We start from the raw sequence: 9439 nt of genomic DNA, 5'->3' as shown, positions 1-9439 counted from the left end.
ACTGGTCATATCGCCCGAGTCGTTGCCCTAGCATGGAATGCCGCCCTTCTCGCATCCGGCAGCCGAGACCGCTACATTCTTCTACGCGATACGCGGGCTTCAGCGACTTCCGGAGGAGGTCTTTCAGATCCCGTCCCTTCGGCTCACCTTCCATCATCCAACACTGTTGCCATACCAGCAACCGAGATGAACGAACAACCAATGCTCATAGACGGTTCCGATCCAGACTCACCTTCAACTCCCTATCACGATCCTCCAATGAATACTGACCTAAGACATCTCTTAGGCATGCCCGATGCAAGTTCTTCCCCTCCGAATAATGGTACAGGAGCCGCTGATCTCAATACCACTGATTCAGACGTTAGGACCACTCGGGCGACCAATGATCTCGATATTTCCCGCAGTTTAGGTTTCAGTGGACCCCGATGGACCGGTTCTTCTAATTTGCTGGGTACACATACTACAAATGCTGGTACAGCTTTGCAAACTGTAGAGAACGGTGCCGATCGCTCAGTTTCTGGTGCGGTACGTGTGCTGAAAGACCACCGCCAGGAAGTAAGTCAGGCTGTTAATTTTAATTTGTGCCCTAAAGTAGCTTGTTCTGTGATTCGCCCATTTCGTTGGTTAATGTTTCTAGTGTTTTCAATGTTTTCACATGACCTTTCTTAGTTAATCAGATATAAGTGATGTTTGTGACATGCATTCCGTGACATCTCGTTTCACACATCTTCCTAAAGTTGGTCTCTGAGGCAATAACAGTTGTTCTTTTCTTCCAGGTTTGTGGTTTAAAGTGGTCTCCAGATAGTCAATACTTGGCGTCTGGTGGGAATGATAATCGACTGCTTGTGTGGAGCCAGCACGCTCCGGCGTCCGGTGGTCCAGTACTCACCTACGAAGAACACGTGGCTGCAGTTAAGGCCATAGCTTGGTCACCTCACCAGCACGGCTTATTAGCAAGCGGTGGCGGCACAGCTGATCGGTGTATTCGGTTTTGGAATACCTTGACAGGACAGGCGCTTCGCTGGGTTGATACTGGAAGCCAGGTTAGAAGAATGCTATTGGTTGTGTCTGCGTTTTTGTTTGCGGATTTATCTTGACAATAGTATTAATTTAAAGCACTTTTCACTACACAGCTTTCGAAAAGCGAGTGGATTGCTCGCCCTTGAGGAGAAGTAACATCAATTACATAGCCCTAGGAAAGTGCACCAAGATGTCCCGTTACGCCCCGTCTCTCTTTTTCATATTATTTACAAAAACTGTCTGTTGGGTTCTGTTAAGTTACTGAAATATGTTTTCATTGGGAATGGGAAGCCGCGTACAGCTCAGCGTATAGGATGAGAACAGAGAACCTGTTTACCGAACTTCCATCTCATACACCCTTCTCGCACTCCCAATACTCCATTTAGACACTGTTTACCATATTTTCCCCATATTTTGTACTTGCTTATTCTCTCTATTATTTCCTTCTGGAAGTGGTATCGATTTACTCTGAAAGGCCGCTAGCTTCCTTGTGAATCCTCATCAATTTGCGTACAAGGAGATTGGAAATTCAAACCCTGATTAGCAGTCGAACACTGGAGCCGAGTAGCCGTTTAACAGTCTGATCGAGCATAGTTTAGGACGAAGTCTCATTACTTCAAGGTATTTTACGACATCAATATTTCACTAAATATACGTATGTATTTTGACACTTCCCAAGTTCGAGCCCATTGCTCAGGAGACATCCGTAACAGGTTCGTCAACCGTGTGTTTAGTGTTTAGCATTGCTGTTGTTTTGTTTTATCTAAAATTAGGCAAACAGTATTGAGACCTCAGTTCAAATGGCCATAACATTTTGCCAAGTTTGCGAGAGCACTTAAGTGAAGAAGAGGTCATGTCCGATGGTGCTTGTGTCGAAGTGGCGGCTTTATGGAATCACAGTTGATAGCTTGCTAGGGGATAATAACAATAAATAGAATGATCACGATCAACTGCCATAAACTCTCCTGGACAATGTTGCCCAGCAACGCAACAATGAGTCCCTTCAGGTGAAACGCTCACGAACGGGACTTCGTGCACAGTCTGATGTATAATTGAGATCCGCTTGCCACCGGAGGACTGGGAATGTGATCGTTCGATACTGGTGGCTCACGGAATTGCGTGCTCCCTTCGCAGTTAATCGTGCAATGTCTCTTGCTTAGCTGGACATACAGAAGAGAGGGGAGTGTCTGACTCACAGCTTACGTGCAAGTCTCCTGTTTGATACTGATAGAGTACATCCAGAGACTGTTCTAGTGCCTAGCTGCCATGCCACCCGAAGGAAGCACGAGGGCTGAGATAATGCCAGGTTGTCCAAGTCTAGACAGGGGAAGTCGGGTTCGAACCACGGAAATTCTGGTCAGTAAATTCGCGCTCTAACCACTTTAGCCATCTCGCCTATTATATTGTGCACCAGTTTCGTTTGAAATTGAGATAATAAAAACTTGACATGTGTCATCCCGGATGATGAATTTTAACTTCACTAGCTGTTTTTTCTTGTAAAGTGAATGTTATACGAAAGAATGCGTTGGCACCAGTGAAAAACGTGGGTATAAAATGACGGGTTTGGGGGCCAGCACCGCGCGTTCCTATTCAAGGACGCATGCTCTGCCCATGTTTGACTGAATACGACCTGAAAAACAGTGTGGCTAGAACTGCACAGAAACTCTATCCATAATAGCAGTCGGACTTTACAGAGTCCATCTTGTTCGTCTACCTTCATGTACCCACTGTCGCCCCCCCTCAAAGGCTCGATGTCCTCGACTGTCTCTGCCCGGTTGTTTCTGGTTGTCCACACCCTGTCCCAGGACCTGGTTGCAAAGTACTCCACAAGGCCACAACAGTCCCACCCTATGAATGCTGACTGTTGAAAGGTCACTTCGTCCTGAAGAAAGTTCACATTGTGTGCATCCGAATCTATTGTCTTAGTATCATTCCTTGTATCGTTCGTCGGTCTGTTTATTCGTACAATTTTCGCTCATTCTTGTTCACTTCGGAGAAGTGAAGTTATCCGTTGTCGCATACTTTCCTATTTAACATCAGGTGTGCAACATCGCTTGGTCCGTACATAGCAATGAACTAGTCAGCACACACGGATATTCGCAAAACCAAATATTAGTCTGGCGCTATCCAAGTTTAACGCAGCTAGTCAAACTAACCGGCCATTCCTATCGGGTTCTCTACTTGGCCATTAGTCCCGACGGAGAGAACATAGTCACTGGTGCAGGTGACGAAACTCTTCGTTTCTGGAACATTTTCACCAAATCCAAGACCCCAAAGGTGAGGATATTTTTCATGTCAGATGATTTTTTATAGGTCCTCAGTTGTAGGCAAAAGTGATTCAAAACCCCTTGTTTTTAACCTGGAATAAGCAGATGACACTTTAGGAAAACTGGTCAGCGTCATCCAGTTCTTTGGCATGTGCTTTGCACAGTGCAAGGTCATGCTACTTGACCTACGGCTTTTGAACATGATCCCGAAGTTTCATTAGGTGACCCTGGACCGGTGCACCCCCTCAGAAGATTCAGCTGTAGCACCTTTTTGGTACCTAACTGCCATGCCATCAGAAGAAAGCACGAGGGCTGCGATACTGTCAGGTCGCCCAAGCCTAAACAGGGGCGGCCAACAGGTGTCAGTTTCTATTCCAGACTGTCTGACTGAGTGCTGGAAGTGTAGGCACCCCGGGTTTTTGTGGTAGTTTAGCCCCAGATTCCTCTCGCCCTATTTTCCTCCCTAGCATTCTAACAAATTGATTTGGTTGTACGGCAGCGAAGCACTGGCGTTCCCATCTGGTGTTACTGTCACTGATGATAGATTTTTGCCAACTGTTCTTGTTTAGACATTGTGTGGTGCGTGACCGAGCAATCCTACAGTTTGGTAGCATGAATGTAACCTCATGGTGGATTGGTAGGCTAAATGCACATCTATCTCGATTGCCCAGTAATCGGCTTTCGGAAGGATGTTCAGTTTCACCCTTTAGCATAAATTTTGTCGTATTATTGTCACATTATTGTCACTTATTTCGTAAACTAAGGGTGGTGATTGTGGCGCCATTCGCTTCTTCTTCAAGAGAGAATTACATTGACACTTGGTTGACACTTTACAACCCAATCGCTGAGAAGGGTCAACCAAGGCTTTATTTTCCGGTTATTTTATTCGCCCCTGGCGGACATCGTGGCGTGGATGCTTGATACAGTAGCGAATTACTTCGTCATAAGTATTCACGCTTCGTATTTCAGGGTCTGTGAACGTATTTCACGGGACACAATCTGTTTGCATTACTTTCTCTCCATCTTCCTATGTAATCGCTTCTGCACACATCATTGACTAATAGAGTTTCTACATCGGTCAGTCTAACGTGTGGTAGCCATGAACCATCTTGAGATTTTTGTAGAGAAGCTCGGTTACCACTTAACGAAACGGTCAATTTGAGCTTGGAAATTTATTCCCTTTTGTGAGTCATCGGCTGTATGCATTTGGCCTTGTTTAAAGCCTTGCTTACGGCAGTGAAGCATCGGTGTTGAACACTGATGGTTATCTATGGGAAATTTATTCCCTTTTGTGAGTCATCGGCTGTATGCATTTGGCCTTGTTTAAAGCCTTGCTTACGGCAGTGAAGCATCGGTGTTGAACACTGATGTCATGTTATCTATGATGGTGATTTGTCCTTGTTCACGTGTTTTTCTAGATACCAGCGAACCGCCTTTCTTTTCACCCTCATGTGGCTCCTCAACAGTTTGGATAGGTGTACTGTTTCCATGTTCAGCTTGACTATGTTAGAACGACGGAACAGTACGGGAAGGATTTTACATTAGGTAGACTGATGGGATCCGTTTTAGGATAAGATGATCACCTGATGCCAATTTGTTAGATTGGTCCTAACACAACTCTTGTTTTTCGTCTTCAGCTTCCACCTTCGCCACTGAATCTATTCAATGGAATTCGCTGAACATGGCCCAATGAATGCATCAATCCGTGTCCACCGCATGTCTTTTACCCCCATTACGGCCTCCCTTCAATCGACCAGTGGTCAATGGTCCCTACCATAATATGTCATTTCTATTTTTTCATGGTATCTCTTGCATTGACCTACTGACAATAACGATCGCCCCCATGAACTGTGTACATACGTCAACTAGGCCAGTGACCATATACATTCTTCTGTGCCCATCAGTGATTTCATTCGCTTCTGTCTACAACATTGTCTGATTACTGAGCTCTGTTCCCTGACTTCTCTCTTCCGCCTCTACACTGTTCTGGCCAAAACACAGAATGACCATGATTTAGTCTGCTTCACATTCGGTTGATCCCTAGCCTCATTCTAATGTGCATGTGTTTTGTTTTTGCATACGGTGGCCTCTACCGTAGCTCCACCACCGCCACCATATTAATTCTGGTGATACTGCGAACTGTCCGACTGCAACCTGTATCTGTTCGACACGAATTGCCACCCGCGCTATTTTTCGACACGTCGATTTTCATTTTTCTCCATCCTCACGTGTAAAAATGTGAATAGTGACTGCTATTATCCTTGCTTTTTTCCTTGTTTCGTAAATGCATGATATTTTGCTTTTCCCCTGTCATACACAGCAGCTCCACACATTCGAGCATAGGTTGCTTGATCAACGTGGTTCCACCGTTTGCTCCTCGCGCTCTGTGTACTCGACGTCATGTGATAGTCCGTGTCTATCTCGCTTCCTTGATATCTCAGTATAATAAACCACTCCTATACATGCTATCAGTTTATCAAATTAGTTTCTGTCCAGTATGAGACCGTTCGTGTTAGTGGTTAGAGCGCGAATTTACTAATCCTACCAGTGTGGGGAGTTCTTTAGGTAGCAAGATGTTGAGGCATAAGATCGTGATTAGAACAGTCTCTGGCTCGATCACTGTTCTTGGTGAAGCAGTGCTGCGATCACCGTGGTTCGTGTAAGATCATCTCATTGAGTGATTTCGTATTTAGGTGTTTGATGGTCAGTTAGACTTTTGCGACTACAACTTCATTTTGAACTGAGCGTTGAAGTTCATTGCTCCGGTTTCGTGTTTGAATATATGGCTGAATCCGAACGTTTGATGGTCCGGGGGCGAGATGGCCCAAGTGGTTAGAGCGCGAATTTACTGACCGGAGGGTCCGTGGTTCGAATCCGACCTCCGCCACTCGACTTCCCCTGTCTAGGCTTGGGCAACCTGGCAGTATCCCAGTCCTCGTGCTTCCTTCGGGTGGCATGGCAGCTGGGCACCGGAAGGGTGCTACAGCTGAACGCTTCCTTTCTATCCATTATTCTCTTTGAAAGCCCCAATAGGTTGTCCAGGTTGGCTGGCTTGCATGCCCCTATGGGATTTGACCACACCTCATCGGCTGCTTCGTTTTACTACCTCATCGGATGCCTGTCTGCTTGACACGCCAGTAATCTTTACTCTTACTTTAATAGCCTTGAAGGATACCGAGAGTTATTCATCTCGTCTGTGGACTGATCATTCCAATCCAGATTGCTGTCTCAGTTGGTCCGCATGTGACGCTGCAACTGGGTACCAAGTCCGTGCAGTTTAAGACGAATTTCAATGAAGGCTTTGAGTAATCGTCTGTGTTCCATGGGCTACTGAAAGTAGCCAGTGGACATTGAATGCACTAGTCATGTATTTCGCTGTGATCCAGCAGTTTTCCCTGATAGTGTTCAGGATAGAAAACTTCTCGGTACTAGATATTGCAAAGGCATTTGATGTTGCTTAAGCTACATGGATTTATTTGGGCGGTGAAACCAAGCAAGGACTGAATTCCGCTAGTGCCACTGGTCGGAGGGTCAGTGAACGTGGTCTTCATACCGGGCAAAATGGGTTAGTGTATCTTTGTCTTGAATGGTATCTGCTAGAAATGTTTCTGCAGCGTAGAAACCGACGCATGACAGATCCCCCAAGTTAGAAATACATATTTGTTAGTCACAGACGGTCTTTGATTGGGTAGTAAATGATACGTGTGGCCAGTTATGTGTTCAAATCGTAGTACTGAGCAACTCGCACGCCTAGTGGTGGTAGACATCCTGTGTAATTTTGGGGGAACAGTGTGTTTTGAATCGGTGACTCATCGGACCATCTTGGTGATCTTAACCGAATCGGTTCTGCACTATATCGCAACCTTCTGATCGGTGCCTTTCCACGTGTCCATCTGACCAGCCTCGAAATTCTCGAGTCACTTTACCTATGGTATTTCCATCCATCTTCGAGATTGTCCGGGAAATCAGATTTTCACGTCGGCGTTCGAACTAGAGATGGTCAAATTTTTGACATATCTGAGCCTAGTCTTCATGTGACATGGTTGTTGCACTGCGTTGTGTGCTAGCTACGTTGAAAGGCTTGGACCACAGTTTCAAATTTGTTTTACAAGACCAATGTACTAAACCGCAGCCAAAATTCCATGGTTCTGACTGCGGGACGCGTGATCCAAGTATGTCGCCATGTGCATTTTCACATGGTAGTTTGCGGTCTTCACATAAAACACGTGGCAGCGCAGTAAAAGGAAACCTTGCAGTCACGTCCACAAACTTAGTGTTTCAGTGAGTTGCTGGAGTTTTATCTATCGGCCGCTTGGTACGCAGTTTCCAGGTGATCAAAATTCTAAGTACTTTAGCGATATGCACCCATCCAGTGACTTTATTCTAAATCGAACCCCGCGAAAGTAAACGAGCCACGTTTTTTCGATAGAGATTCAGAATAACTGACAATCGGTTAAATGACACATTCAAGTTTTTTGATAGAAAGTCGCAGAAAAATGAAACATGACCGTGAAGAGATTGTGTGGTCGACCTGGTTCTTGGTCTCAGACTGTCTGTTAATCAGTACTGGCTATATTCAGTCGGGATCTCATTGGCGTGCGACAAAACACCTGTTTTCTCAGTGTGACGTAAATGTTATTCCGGAACATTGTAACATCATAAGTTGGTGAGCAGAGCACGAATTATATTGCTTAACTCCGGCACTCGAGATTTTCAGGGGGGTTTGTCGGAAGGAAACAAAAACGTTTACGATAAACCTGTATGATCGTCCTGATAAACAGCGTCAGCTTGACTACCGTTTCACCGAAACGAAATATTCGTTTAGGATTCTTCCATGAGGTTTTGCTTTTTGTTCACTACTCCATTCAGGCACACACCTCTAACCTTACATTCACACCAGTTTTCTCCTATCTCCAATGGTTTTGAACTACGCATCACGGTTCTAAGCCCTGCATAGCCATTGTACATCCTTGACAAAACTTTCAAGTGTTTCACCAGAGTTTATTGATCGTTGGAACGAATTCAATTTCTTTCAGAAGATTGCAATTCCCATCTGAATACAAGTGTAAAAGTTACGACACAACCACTTAGGTCTGCTGAAAACACCAGGAAGTGGAAAATGAGTGTAACAAAGCGATAAGACTACCACATGTAATCTTTTACGGTGTCGCGGAGCGTTCCTACAATTCTGTCCCGAAACTTCTCTACCTAATTCATCCACACTTTTAACGGATAATATTCCGAGCTTTGTCTGTCTTCACATTTGTCTGACCTAGGTCCTGATGACTGACTACACAGCGACAACTGAAGCTGTCCGAGGTTTCGACGATAGAAAGTGGCCATTATCAAAAAACTCTAAAACGCTATCGTAATCACTAGTTAGAGACTGCTAAGTGTATTGTTGATGTGTGCCCTGATTGGGTGGCCGTTGTTTCTGTGTTGCGTCATGTGCGTTTTTGACACCTGGCCTTGTGACTGAATTGTCACGTGTCACATGCGACCTCTCACACTTGAGTTGCCTTTGTATGATTAATTAGGCCGGACCGAATGATAGATAACGCTATCAGACACATGCGAAACTGTCATGTGAATAGACACTGACACATTAGTTACCATAGAAGCCTATCGCGTGAATCCGTTCTTATCTTAGCGAATATACACTCATCTGCAAACTAATTTGGTTCTTTCGAGAGACTCACCTGGAACCCAGCTGAATCTCTCGTTTATGATGGGGCTCATCAGGTAGGCGCAGTCCCCGGGTTTCCTGGGAACATCATAAACGAGAGATTCAGCTGGGCTCCAGGTGAGTCTCTCGAAAGAACCAAATTAGTTTGCAGATGAGTGTATATTCGCTAATTTCGTGCAATTTGGTTTCAAGTAGAACATAAGGTTGACGGAAACCCGGGGCTGCGCCTACCTGATGAGCCCCAAGAAGGGCGAAACCGGTCGTGGGCTGTCGATGGGTTTTCAGCAACCTTATGAGTAGTACATTACAACTATACCGTTCTTATGTGTGATTTCATACTGTAAGTGAAGCCAACATATGCTGTAATGTACTACTCATAAGGTTGCTGAAAACCCATCGACGCCCACGACCCGGTTTCGCCCTTCTTGGGGCTCATCAGGTAGGCGCAGTCCCCGGGTTTCCGTCA

At 45.3% G+C, this 9439-nt stretch overlaps 1 protein-coding gene across 1 annotated transcript in view; it reads left to right on the top strand.

Annotated features, from left to right (window-relative positions):
• The window catches only part of T265_09410 (hypothetical protein), a gene marked incomplete at both ends in the record, with an annotated part of 27926 nt that overhangs the window by 17243 nt on the left and 1244 nt on the right, over window positions 1-9439 (top strand). Inside the window, 4 exons of the mRNA XM_009175461.1 lie at window positions 1-555; window positions 777-1043; window positions 3061-3297; window positions 8938-9029. The exon at window positions 1-555 is cut by the window's left edge and continues 139 nt beyond it. Of these exons, the coding sequence (XP_009173725.1) occupies window positions 1-555; window positions 777-1043; window positions 3061-3297; window positions 8938-9029 (1151 nt within the window). The remainder of the gene's footprint in view (window positions 556-776; window positions 1044-3060; window positions 3298-8937; window positions 9030-9439) is intronic.

This window comes from Opisthorchis viverrini, assembly GCF_000715545.1.
Source record: "Opisthorchis viverrini unplaced genomic scaffold opera_v5_282, whole genome shotgun sequence".
Classification (NCBI taxonomy): Eukaryota; Metazoa; Platyhelminthes; class Trematoda; order Opisthorchiida; family Opisthorchiidae; genus Opisthorchis; species Opisthorchis viverrini.
This window is presented reverse-complemented; position numbering and strand designations above follow the sequence as displayed.